Below are 13570 nucleotides of genomic sequence, written 5' to 3'. Positions count from 1 at the left end.
AGATCAATGGATGGCACAATTCCAGATTCCGGAGTAGTATTGAACTTTGCTGTTTTGTCGAAGGAATCAACGCTACATCAGTATTATTAGAATTCCGGTACCTGATCAATGATCGAGGCATGCAGGGTTTGCAATCCATGTCCTCGTGTCGGCTCTTCTCTGCCAGCTTGAGCCGCTTATTATCGATCGCTCAATGTGCTCTGTCTCTGCAGTTCAAAATCCGAAGTGCCGGTCATGGTTTTTTTTTTTTTTTTTTCATTATCCCAGGAGTTCAACAATGTTATTTTCTGCGTGGTGGTTGGGCCGGTCAAGAGTTGAGTAACCATGGAAGTAAGTGGCAATCTTCAGTTGCTGCTTGTGAAATGATGCTAGAGAAATATCACCAGCTGATAATACACCAGTCAAGTAACTAGCTTTACACATATCAATGGTTTGAAATGAGCTCTGGCTTCGGGGAAATACCCTGCCCCCCCCCCCGCCTTGACGTGCTGAAGAGACAGAAGTGGGAGAACTCGGAGGTTTGCCCAAGTGGTTGGTTTCAGTTAGAACTAGGCCGAGATGGTTTAGCGCGGTGGAGGTTGGTTTCTCACCTCATCTTCAAACATCAACAAACCATCCAAATATCAATCAATTGACACCTCCCCCGCCAACCCCTGCCGACCCTTGCCGACATCACATACGCAACACCTCTAATAGAGCCTGCCTCTAGTAAACCGACCGCTGTGGATGTCGGCTTTGTGTCATCTGTAAAAACTCTTTGCCCCCGAACTTCAAACGGCCTACCTCAGCAGGGGATCCATGATCATGGAACCTGATGATATTATTGTCCACCATGACCTGAGCTTTATTTCCATGATGATTTCTTTACTTGGAAGAAACTAGGAAACTGAAGAGCCAACATCTCGATTTCTGAAGATTTTATCAATTCCATTTTTTTAAAAAAAAAAAATAATAATTAAAAAAAATAACCGATTATGCACACGAAATACTACTACCCATTTCTCACTAACATCAACAGGAGAAGAACACCGGAAAATCAAGGATCAAACAAATTAAACGTCATGCCATTGCTATTATTGTTGCTAATCTGTGTGCCATACTTTCAAGATGACGAAGCGAACTGGAATTGGGGCTAACAGACGCTTCTGTGGATGCCATTAGGGTGGTGCTTTCTCGTTCCCTTTGCACCCGCTTCCCGGTTTGCAGCCATATGTCGCCTGGCGATTGAGGTAGATCCTGTGTGGAGTGCGGCAATATCTACTGGCTTTTCCATGAGCTTTTCAGTGACAGCTACGGTGTCCGCCACAAGCCGATCGATGAGATCTGCCGACATGCTTTCACGGACAACTACTCGCAGGATTTCAGTCTTGTCCACTGCTGGAGGGAGTGGGTAATCTATACGTCGTTGCAACACTTGTCAGTGTATGCCCAATAAGTGCATTGTGAAACGCTTGAACCAGAATGCACAAGACTTACTTGGAATGATATACTGCTTCGCACGAAGCAACAAACTGATGCTCTCCTGCTTTACATCCGGGTATTTTTTTTGAAACTCGTCAGAGAGTCTGAACGCGACTACCGGCAGACCGGCGTTATAATCCGCCGATGTTTCACCCTCCACGGTTTTCAACAATTCTTTAAGCTCCTCAGCCGTCTGCCCAAGGTTGAAATTCCCCTTCTTTCGATGAATGTCGCTAACACACACAAACCATCCTGTTTTCTCAAGAGCCTTGCTCAGCAACCTAGCATTTGCCAGACAATTCTCCATGATTTCACGGTACCCGTTAAAGCCAAGGCGAATGAAGTTGTAATACTGTCCTATCACCTGCATTCCGGGGCGGGAGAAATTCAAGGTAAACGTCTCTTCCGTTCCGCCAAGATAATGAAGCTCAAAAATGAGGTCTTTTGGCAGATACGATCTCTCCCGCCAAATAATCCAACCAAGCCCAGCATAGACCAAGCCAAATTTATGGCCAGATGTGTTGATCGATTTCACCCGGTGCAGCAAAAAGTCCCTGCTTGTTGTCAGCCTGTGTGTCTTATTTCGATTTCGGGAGAAGTCACCATTTGGAGCCTCCGACCTGAGCGAAAGCGAACGGTGCAATAAACCCTCCACTTGCTGCATCGACATGGATAGGCACGTCTTCACCAGTCTTCGCTTGGTATTCATCAAGTATGTTTGAAATCTCCTCCACGGGTTCGTAATGACCGGTATATGTACTACCTAAAATAACGAAGACTCCGATAGTATTTTCGTCCACATTCCTTTTGACCAGTTCAGGATCAAGCCTATATTGGCTTTTCTCAGAGACGTCGAGAATTCGCGGCTCAACTTCGAAGTATCTCGCAAATTTAAGGAGTGCAACCTGTGCATTTGCGCCCATGATGATGTTGGGTTTCGAGATGTCTTTTCCGGCAGCTCTTCGTTTCTCTTGCCAACGTCTTTTCATTGCCAATCCGCCCAGGTGAATGGCTTCGGAAGAGCCAGTCGTTGCAGAACCGATTGCATTACCCCCAGGCTGAGCATTCCAGAGGTTTGCTAGCATGGAAACGCAGTGTGCATGCATCTCCATCAGTGCCGGATATTCATCAGCATCTGCCAAATTCTTGTTGATATTTTCCGAGAGAAGCTCTTCAGCTTCGCGTTCCATATACGTGCCGACAAAACTGTTGACATTAACCAATGGTTGGTTTTAATTAGCATACATAATCTTAGCACGTGCATGAAAAATATATAAATAAATAAACCTGCCTCTCCACACCGAAAGCTGCGCTGGCGAAAAAAAATGTCACCAACCTAGCCATGTTTAAATTTGGAATCCCATCCAGATCCAAGTGATCCCTCAACATCCTACGCACTGCCTCCGCCGGCGCGCCTTCCTTCGGTATCTTGAATCTGGGTATTTCCTCACGGCTGGCATATCGCGTGGGATACGGGATCATGGATCCGGAGACACTCTCAGTCCAGATGCGCTCGCTTTTCCTCCTTTCCGGATCGCTGCGTAGTTCCTCAACCAACTTGTTGGCATCAACCTGCAGACATAGTTGAAGCCGGTAATCGGTTAGCAGAAATGAAAAATGAAGACGTAAGGGGTATAATCGTAGAGCACCAATTACAGTTGGATAGGAGAAGAGCAAATAGCTATTTAAATGAATTCAGAATAGATTTTAGGATGACGAGGTTAGTCAACTCATATCTGAAATACCACTTACATGACACGCAAGACTCATGTTTTCTGCGGATTGAATGTTATTTTTTGTGATCAAACGATAAGGGCAGATAACGGCGTGGCGTTCTTCGTGTACTACAGGTAGTAAAAGGTATAGTTGAACAAATCTCAAGCTTGTCTGTCTTGTTCCAGCCAAGATGCAACAACGTTTAATTACTTTTTATCTCCTCGTTTACGTGTCATAAAACTAACGGTTTCTTTCTCTGAACAATTTTTTCGATCCTACAGCCTAAGGAGCTTTCCGTCCGTTCCACAATTCCTGTGATCACAAATTGGTGGTTTTGTTGAACGATGACGTAGTGTCTCAATGATGGCCAGGGTAAACTTTAACCGGTTATATTGATTATCCGTTCACTACAGGGGTTTGTATCTCGAAACCGCCGTGGGTTGCTGATCACGTGATCTCATAGATCGAATCATGAATAGTTCCCCCTAATAATCGTGCCCCGCGCACCCACACCTGATGTGGGTGCGCCACAGCGTAACGATAAAAATATGGATAATTAGAACTTCAAAAATTAATATCTCATCACCACGCTGCTAATCTATGATAATTAATTTATCTATATCATCTGTAGTAGCTGTATTATTCGCGAGACATTCATATATATCATTAACCTCTTGTTGAGTTGGATCTGTGACATTTTTCTTCAAAGCTATCTCAACATGTTTGACTCTCTTATAATGTTCTTTTTCTGCTTCCTCCTCTTTACATTGTGCTATCTTCCTATTCACATCCCTGACAGTGAGTATACCTCCTACTTGAACCTGCTGATGTGTATTTTTAGTGCTGTGGTGTTTGGTTGCAAGGTAGTAACCCTCAATCTCACTCTCTCTTATAGCATTGAGTTCCACCTGAACAAGACTGCCTTGGAAAATCTTGTTCAATTGATTGCTCAGATGAGGTGATTTGAAATCAAATGTATCCTTCATATCTCACATTGCCCTTCTTTGCCACTTGAATATGATGTTGTAGCTTCTCAATTGTCTTGGATGAGAATAGCTGTGATGAAGCAGTATCTGAACAGCTTGATTGTGGCAAAAAGAAGTCTTCTCCATATATTTGCAACTTGGGGTAGTCAGGGACCTTTGAATCTAGCTTAAGCAGTTTAGAGGCCTCATTAAAGTGCTGAATCCATGCAAAGCCAATCTCATCATTGGTATAGCCAGTATCTGATGTCACAATTGTATATCCACCTGGTAGGTTGCTTTGTGTATACCAATCTTCAAGTTGGGTTTTGAATTTCATGATGATGAAGGGATTCAATACCTCACCATCTGCTGAAACACACTCAATCATAGTGATCAATCCTCAAGAATATGATGAAGTTATAACTGAATTAAAGTCTTTAAAAGCAGTAATAACCCATTCTCCATGTCCTTGACCCTCTTGAAAGCCAATCTCATTGAAGTTGTAGATATTGCAGGTTTGAAATGCATACTTTTGAAGTAAGATTTTCAAATGATCAAACCACACCTTGATGTAGCTAATATTCTCAACAGCAATTCTTTTCAGATCCATTGCCTTTTGCTTAACCCTTTTATACCCATCCAAGCTTTGTATATATCAATAGGTCCACATCTTGCTGACCACAGGTGGGGAGGTTGAAGGATCAGTATGATGGCATTTGAGGATGAGATTCACATTATCTTGAATCTGCTCTGCAGTCAGTGAGCAATTATTTCTGTCCATATGAGCTATCTACTCTTTTAACATGTCCTTCTGACTCTTGCTAAGCTTCTTGTTCAGTGCAGTCTTTGCATTGCATGTTTTTCTTCCATTGATTCTTGCTCGAAGACATTGATAAAGAAATGTTGAATTTGCATGCCAGAGGTAGGATTTTCTGTTTTCAATTGCCATTATAGACTTCAATGGCACTCTGAATATGTTTTTCAAGATCATCTATCATATTGGTCATGGTGGTGGTGATATATTAATATTTGAAGATTGATTAATGAAGAAGTTGATATTTTTATCGTTACGCTGTGGCGCACCCACACGAGGTGTGGGTGCGCGGAGGCACGATTATAACAAAACTATCTGGGTAGCCAGCCTTGATGCAGGTTGATCTAGAGAGCCCGTATATAAGCCTCCCGCCTCCCGGATGTAAGGATCACTGAACGATGATACGTACGCGATATTACTCGTCATCAGCATCCATCCAGCATCATCAAAACTTCAACAACAGCCATCATCGAGATCTATCTGAGTGAGGTAGTTGGTTACATACACCCAGTTCTATGCAGCATCGAGATTTTCATTCTGCTTTTCATCCCTTTCCCCCTCACTGCCACCTCCTTTCTACCAAAAACATGAAACTGCTTGCTCGTTAATGTCCTGTGGGAAAGACGAGAAACGATGCGGGTCTTACCCAAACGCGTTGGAGGCTCTGCTCGCCGTGGTTCAGGAGATGACCGCGTTTGTTCAGCCTCTTTGGACGACATGATTTAAACCTCGTTGTTTGTTTTCCTACCAGAATACCCCCTCTGAGCTTCTTTTCTTTGCTATCTGAGAGATATTTGACCTCCGCGTTTAATTCTAGCAGCTGTATCAGTCAATCTGCTGCTGCTGCTGCTCTGACTTTGCGATTTCTCCTTACAACCACTTACTTTTGCCGGGGGATAAATACGAATACCCTTAAACCACTTGTAGATCCTCCTTTACTTGGGCAGTACAGGAGTCAATACTTCGAACCTGGCACAGCTCTTACTGCAGGAGATAAATGTGTCTCTGTCACTCCAGGACGACTGCTCCAGCAAATGTGATGCCGGTGCAGAATGTGGAGAGTTGGTGAAGCCGGCAAATAAGACTTGCCCCCTGAGTACATGGTATATCTCTATATACACGAGGTATATATAGAAACTGCATGCTGTCTTACTAACAATAAATCACAAAGGTTGCTCGCAATATGGTTTCTGTTGTAACTGTAGGCATCGCTCACCTACACCATTTCGATAATTATTCGGATTGCTTGCAAGGGTATTGCGAAAGGTCACTTTGCTGCACCCCTAATCCTCGATGTCCTCAAGACGCTCATGTGCGATGCCGACTCTTGCGGTGGCAGTGATTGCGGGTGTGAGGACGAATCGGGTCTTCCCCAGGGAGATACCATAACTCGGCATTCCTGCCAGGATATGGAAAAGACTGTGACACCTCCCAAACACCAAACAATAAAATAGAATATATGAGATTATAGGGACCCATGCTTACAGCTCGGAACCGATATGAGCTCCTAAGAATTAGGGATCTGACCACACTAGATTTGATCGTGGAAGATGCGGGTAATACTCTCGTATATTTCGCCCGTAAACTCTTCTTCACAGCACCATCAGGCACAAATTGTAAAGGGCCTCCTCAATCCATTGCAATTGATTTAATCATATTGAAGAAAAATGGCAACTCTGTGGGGTAATTCCGTGTTCCGTCGTCCACTTGGTTACTCCTGAATACGGGCTCACAGCCTAGAATCAATATTCACATAACTTTAACCTCACCTCTGCAAGTTCACGATTCAAAAAGGGATTTATGCCTAGGCAAGTATCAGTATCTCCCAATTAAAGACCCCTTAAAAAACCTCACTACCTTCTGTAGAGAACAGTAGAACATAGTAACGCAAAAAAGCTGGCCCGCTCGAATAAAACTACTCCATATTTAACCATTGACCGGAGTAAACTAGAGGCTTAGGTACCATTTCATATCTTGCATATAGCTGATATCCTTCGTCAGGCTTGCCCGAAGGCATGCTCCATGTCAACACTTGACGAACCCCTGTTTACGCCTACCTTGCTCTGGGAGGTTATCTATACCCTTTAGCCAGCAACCACAGCAACCGCAGCAAACAGGACTGACAACTGCAACAACTGCAAGAGCAAGAAACTAGAGCAAAGGAACAGCATATCGCCCAATCCACACAATCCTTTCAATCTTCACAGGTATCATCAGCACCATCAGTACGATGAGCAGTGAAGGGGATACCGACTGCGAGCTCCTATGGGATGATGAAACCAAACCCCTCGTGTCCATTGATCAGGCTCTCAAAGACGATAAACTTAAGAAAGGCAAAACTTGGGGATTCGTCGTATACCGTTGCTCCTACAAAGATGAAGATGCCTGGAAGAACATGCTTGACCTAATCCGATGCCATATGGAAGATTACTTGACTGTGGCAGGTGGCGGAGATCTCTGGGCCCAGCACGAGTTGATTGTAATTCACAACAAAGCTCAATTTGATGGCGCCTCGTCGCACGTTATCCGCGATCACTTCAGCCATTGGGTGCAAGAGGAGATGGTTAAACTCCCCAAGCTCCCAGAATCCGAGCGTGAGGAGGAAGATGCCCTGCGGAAAAATATCATCAGCGAAACTCGATATAATTTCTGTCTTTTCATCGACGATATCTGCCTGGAGTCCGTCGAGCATATGACCGAACCTGTCGTCAAGTTGCTTTGCAGGGGATGGGGTCCGCTGCCAATCAACAAGAGGGCATATACTGTTCATCCAAATTTTGAAGATGGGAAGACTGCGAATGAGAATGAGGATGTCGGCTGGAGGTATATAGAAGTCCTTTCGTGTTTTCAGTTCTATGACAAGCTTCATGAGCCTAGAAAATGGAGTATGCATTACGTGAGGCCCCCATTTTGGCCTTATCAGAACGTCCATGCCGTTCCAGGCTTCTGGCGCAAAAAGGAGGAGGGGGACAATGCTGCTACAGAGTAGTCTAAACGAAAGACGACTGTGATTTCCGATTGCTCTGAGGACCTTTGAACGGCACAAACTGAGCTCCGTGCAGTTTTCAAAAATACTTCCGAGTCACTCTGCAGGAGTTGATTGGAGATCTAGTCCGAAGGACAGTAATCGCTAAGGAACGTTTTGAGATGCGTCTTACCATGAACACACGTTATCAATCTAGCTGTTTACCAACATCTCCATGTCGTTTTTTCGCGATAAATCGCAAAGGATTTGGCATTGCGGCGGTTGTATAGGGGTTATAAGATTCATTCTGATGATAGGGCTTCAGTTTACGCATGGTCTGTTTGTCAGTCTTTGTTATCCGAGTTGGTATCATTGAAAATGGAGTTTATGTACCTAGGAACGAAGTGATTTTCTAGTTGTCATCGTCGGCACGGATGGATGTTAAGTGTCTATATTAGGACAAAACGGCAGCAAACCGGGAAATGACTTGAAAACATTTGTGATATTCATGGAATAGGATGTTTACCCAATCCTATTGTCAATTAGTTGAGTGCCTAGGTAATTCATAGATCCGCTCCTAATGTGCTGTTGTAAGTATTATAACAGCCACAGAAAGTGTCATATATAGATGCTCCACCATCAATCAATATCTTAGATTATTTGTAATTTTCTCGTCATCTTTTCTTGCTGTTCTCATTTTGTCAGGCGCCCAAAAGGAGGATATTGAATGGCGCACAATGTACGTACTTATATAGCGATACAGGCAAACATATATGTGAAAAGCAGAATACACAAGAAGAATGCTGGAAAATAATCGTAGAGGAGATGAAGGAAATATGGAAATCAGGACGAACTTGCGTGAACAAACATAGATAGCCAATAGCAGGGGGGAAAGGTATTGTAGAAATGCGAGAGTATCAAACAGAAATTAAGGTAACAAGTTGCTGCTTAAAGGCACATGACGAGAAATTGGATGACTAGGACTTTGCAAAAAAAAGGGATATCAAACGCCTTAAATATGATAGACAGAAGCAGAATTGCAAGCAAACAGACAATGTTATCCCTGCATGATGAAAGGGGGGAGGTCAATAAACAACAGATGATGCACGAAAAATCGGGCTATGGGAAACGATACTCGATAAAAATGGGCCTAATGACACCTCAACTTTACCCTGTTCCCCATTGATATCCCTATAAAATTCCAAACAATAAAGAGGTATTTGTCGTTTTGTCTCTGAAAAGAATGCAACAATAAAATGTGAACTCAAAATAAATAAATAAAAGTATTAATAGATAATAAAAAATTAAGACCAAAGGGGGGCTAGATTGTAATTATGTGGAGGTTGAGAAAAGGTGCTATAGAACATAAACCAAAAGCAACATGAATGAATAAATCACGCATACACCCGGATTAAACCCAATAAAAAACTGAAAGTACAGGATTTCATGAATGCGATTTCAAAGCCTGGTTTCCTTTGAAATTATGAGAACGAACATTGGTCGGGTTGCCTGCGCCTCCGTCCTTACGCGATATTACTGGGGAGGTAGCAGTCGTAGAACTCCTTTTATCGGACTGAGAGTCCTTGTCCTTGTCCTTTTCCTTGTCGCAGCCTTTAACAAGAATATGTCGCTACACGGATATTTTGATTAGTAAGGAGAGTGATATATGGACGGAAAGTATTTTGGAGTTGATCATGGGGAAACCGCTCCAGAGAATTTATACCTTCAATGCATCCTTTCGCGAGAAACTCTTAGCACAGTGATCGCATGGGAACGGTTTAACCGCCAGATGAATGCGCTTATGCCTTTTCAAGTCGTGGTTGCGCCTAAAACTTTGAGAACACTGGTCACATCGGTAGGGCCTATCGTCGGGCTGGGGATGTTGCATAAGCCCATGCATATGATGGGGATGTCCATTGTACATGCCGCTCATAGCAGCTGCATGGCCGCTGTTGAAGGCTGGCAACAGATTTGGCTGCATAGATCCCATAAGCGTCATTTGACTGCCAGGGTTGTGTACATTTGTCATAATTGGTCCGCTCATTGCAGGTAAAGAGTAGGATGGATATGGTCGGCTACTGTATTGGGCTAATTGGTGTGGTCCTTCATTTTGTAGCTGAACTTGGATCGGCGAGATCCTCGATACTGGACCGTTCGCACTAGAATGGTGCATAGCTGGACCGCCATTACTCTGATATGGATGGAAAGGGGATTGATGGTGTGTAGTATGTTGCGGTCCACCATAAAGTGGGGTTGATGGAAGCTTCTGTCCATAAGCATCGACATTGTTATGCGCCGGTAGAGTCGGTGGTGCCGTCGCCGCAGTGGCTTGCGCATTCATCAAGATATGCGCCATAGTCTGTTGAGGCTGCTGTGTTGTTGGCGAAGGGCCAGATGATGTCGGTGGGCCAGGAATGCCGGATTGAAAGTAGGTACGATGGTTTATATCGTACGTAGGTGTTAAGCTTTCTGCTGTGGTCGGGGAGCTCGAAGTATTTCGACCTGCCAATGATGAGGGTGGTGAAAACCCGCTCCTTGAAGGATAGGACTGGGGCCAGGGCTGGTTGATCATACCAGGACCAAAATTACTTGTGGTTGACCAATAACTTTGCGAATACGAAGGAGCAGCCTGCGCGGATGAGACAGAACTATGGCTCGCGAACGCGGGTATGGATCCGGCGTCTGATGATGAGATCGATAGTGGGGTTAATAGGTTTCCAACTCTAGACGGTTGTTGTACGTTAGTATTTGAAGGGAGTGAAAATTTTTGTGACTGCGACACTTGGGGATGGAGAAGCTCGAAACCTGGTAAGTTGTTTGAAGCTGGTCGTCGAGATGTCAGTGGCTGGTGTGGATTCAGAGCATCAAGCGCCGCTCCCATTCCGGGAGGCTGGACTGCGAGGGTCGCCACGTTGACGGAAAGGTTTCGTGACAGGCTTAGCCGCCCTGGAAGTTCGGAACCTGGGATGGGTGCTTGGGAAGCAGTAGTAAGGGGTACTTGCCCCGGTTGGAGTATGGAATAGGTAATTCCTGGTCAATCTCAACAACCACAAACACCAAAGGGTTGGGTGGAAATTCACGTGTCGGTATAGACGGTTGGGATGATTGTAAAGGGGTAGATAGAATTAATCAGAGCTCGAAAATAGCAGATGGGGTGCTGGTTCGTAACAAGTGACTGAATAAACCGATATCGGTACAAGAAGCGAAGCCTCTGGCGAAAGATAGGTGTCGGAAGCTAGTTGCAAGGATAACCTTTCAGGACGAACACGCCAGATTGGCCCTGGGCGGGATACAGAAGTGTCGTCAACGCAAACGGATAAGGGATAGCATCAATGAAGGTTTGGAAGAGGGGCTTTAAGTTTCGAGTTGAGTTAATTGCATCTTGAAGTGAGGTTATGGTTAATACAGAACTCGATGCGATCTAATTGCCAAAATCATGGGATGAAAACTCTCCATTGGATGTAGGTGGAGGTCAAACAGAAAAGTTGATATTATGAAATGTTCCGAAAACAGTTGCGCCGACAGAAGGAACAAGGGCTATAAATGGAATAAATTCGTACCAACTCAAAATTCAAATCACGGAAGAAGTTTCGAACCGCGATGGATATAATCAGTCGTCGATAAATGGAGTAGTTTCGTGTTTGGGGTGTTAATTGCACGGTCGGTAGAGGTATGGTTGGACTTTTCGTCACAGTAAGCTGAGTTCAAAAAATAAATAGATAGATAGAGCGAGGTCAGGAGCTTTTACCCAGGAAATATCTCCTCCAGGTCGTTGTCGAAAAAATGTCGAGATGAACTTGTCGCTATATCTTGATAAAGGATGTGGAGTGGAGAGACGACGATCACTTGGGGTAGCTCGAGCGGCCCCTGGAACTCCAGGCAGGTTTTCCCTGTCGGGAGGCGCAGGAAGGAATAAGCTCAGTGATCACTGATCACTGGCCAGAGAAATAATAATACGATTTGATCTGCTCTCGGGTCTTCCGTGACTAGACTGCTCCCATCTAGAGGTCTCTGGTAGAATTGTTTATTTCCCTTCTCTTCCTGCTATACTCTCGCGTCGCATACGTTGTACAAGCCTGGCGCGTTTGTGGGTGAGGATTGCCAACTTATATTGTTAAAGGCACAAAGGGGACAAAAGGACAAAAGAAGGAAGCAAAGTGTCACAGTCAGTGTTCAGTGAAATTTTGAAATGAAAGAGAGACACGAAAAAAAAGAGGCGAGAAAAGGGTGCAGAGGTGTTTTTCTACTTTCTCATAATTCTGGGTAAATGCACAGGCCAGAAACCCAAGAGGCAGCAAGCGACAGTGCCTGCGGAAGATGGGTACGGTAATCAAACAAATAAAGGTTAAACGTGGAAATAATAATAATAACAAAAGGTAATCGTAAACCTAAGGATGGTATCGTGTGGAGGTATGAATGATCGATTCTTGGGACTTCGACTGTGAAAATTGGGCGATCGTCCCTTTGTCAAGCTTGGGATCCAGGACTACAATGACCAGCGGTTTTCCAATCATAAGTCGTATACTCCGGGGACAGAGAAAATGCAAGTGCTGTGCTGAGCTTTCCGGGATAGATCCAGAGCATTCCAGAGTCCAGTCAGAGTAATATCCCCCTTCAAACTTCACATTCCTCCCACTAATGACCCCTCTCCAAATGACCCGTCATTTAAGGATTTTGGGGTCACGGGAGAGGCTGGATGGGCCTCTCGCCAAACCGAAAGGCTCTGGGAAGAGCACCAACGAAAAGAGACTAACTGGCGACGAACCTTGACAAGCGTTCCGGTCCCTTGACTAGTCTCTAAATGGTGGAATTAAGAACATTGGGGGAGGCGAAGAAAATGCTCAAAGCAGCGGCAGTGTTTAAAAAAAATAAAAAAATAAAAAATAAAAAAAAATTGACCATCAGGCTCGCTGGTGGTTGGTCCAAATTCTGACACGAGCCCAGTGGGAACAAAGGGAAACTGTCCATTTTTCGTCGCTGGCGCACGGTGCGGCTGCAATCTGCAACTCGTCCAAAGTGGTACAGAACTTGGTCCATTTGATTCGAGGACGCTTGTATGGCGAGCAAGAGCAAGTTTCTGTTTGGTGGGAACTAGGGCCTCCGTCTGCAGCATGCGCCAGACAGGGTTAATTGTCAAACTAACGAGTCCGATATGGCTTATGCCAAGCGACCACCCTGGTCCAGAGTTCAGAATCCTTGATGAATATGATTATTGTTTTTGCTCATCCTATACAAACTCGCCAGTGACTCAAGCCCCATCAACCTGAAAGGCTATGGCAGGCTATGGCAGGAGAGTATCAAAAGCGGCCAGCATATGATCCTCTTTTCAACCAGACAGAGCCGACTTGGAACATAACGGGACGGAATTTATCAATAGCTTTGAGCCTAAGTCCCAACTAGTTCTGGATATTGTCAGCGGGGTTTGGCAAAGATTTCAAGCAGTGGGTACGTGGGAGTAATAATACGAGAGTGACAGGCGGACCATGAAGCAGGTCGAGCCACATCTGCTCTCTTCAACATTTAAGCTTTGGTATTTCTGGTACTAATAATCGCTTCTGTCAATCATATTCATGGGCAGACAATTGGTCGCCACCTCCCAGGATAATACCACCGCCTTTGACCGTTTAAAAAGCTTCAGTCTCCAAAAAT

General features: G+C 44.5%; 4 protein-coding genes across 4 annotated transcripts; 2 read left to right on the top strand and 2 right to left on the bottom strand.

The window, feature by feature from the left end:
• Positions 1-1132: 1132 nt before the first annotated feature.
• On the bottom strand, positions 1133-4530 carry PADG_11803 (glutamate decarboxylase; the record flags this gene model as incomplete). The annotated part of the gene is made up of 6 exons (XM_010762224.1): positions 1133-1395; positions 1477-2015; positions 2065-2667; positions 2798-3033; positions 3849-4109; positions 4171-4530. 6 exons carry the CDS (start codon positions 4528-4530, stop codon positions 1133-1135), a joined length of 2262 nt encoding a protein of 753 aa, XP_010760526.1.
• Positions 4531-5589: 1059 nt separating this feature from the next.
• PADG_11802 (uncharacterized protein) lies at positions 5590-6410 on the top strand (the record flags this gene model as incomplete). Its single annotated transcript, XM_010762223.1, has 3 exons — positions 5590-5649; positions 5884-6021; positions 6162-6410. 3 exons carry the CDS (start codon positions 5590-5592, stop codon positions 6408-6410), a joined length of 447 nt encoding a protein of 148 aa, XP_010760525.1.
• A 776-nt stretch (positions 6411-7186) lies between these two features.
• PADG_04639 (uncharacterized protein) lies at positions 7187-7945 on the top strand (the record flags this gene model as incomplete). Its single annotated transcript, XM_010762017.1, has 1 exon — positions 7187-7945. One exon carries the CDS (start codon positions 7187-7189, stop codon positions 7943-7945), a length of 759 nt encoding a protein of 252 aa, XP_010760319.1.
• Positions 7946-9365: 1420 nt separating this feature from the next.
• On the bottom strand, positions 9366-10802 carry PADG_04638 (uncharacterized protein; the record flags this gene model as incomplete). Its single annotated transcript, XM_010761782.1, has 2 exons — positions 9366-9551; positions 9645-10802. The coding sequence occupies 2 exons, from the start codon at positions 10800-10802 to the stop codon at positions 9366-9368; spliced, it is 1344 nt and encodes a 447-aa protein (XP_010760084.1).
• Positions 10803-13570: the final 2768 nt, after the last annotated feature.

Source organism: Paracoccidioides brasiliensis (genome assembly GCF_000150735.1).
Source record: "Paracoccidioides brasiliensis Pb18 unplaced genomic scaffold supercont2.5, whole genome shotgun sequence".
Taxonomy (NCBI): domain Eukaryota; kingdom Fungi; phylum Ascomycota; class Eurotiomycetes; order Onygenales; family Ajellomycetaceae; genus Paracoccidioides; species Paracoccidioides brasiliensis.
The sequence above is the reverse complement of the archived record's forward strand: the minus strand, read 5'-3'. Positions and strand labels throughout refer to the sequence as shown.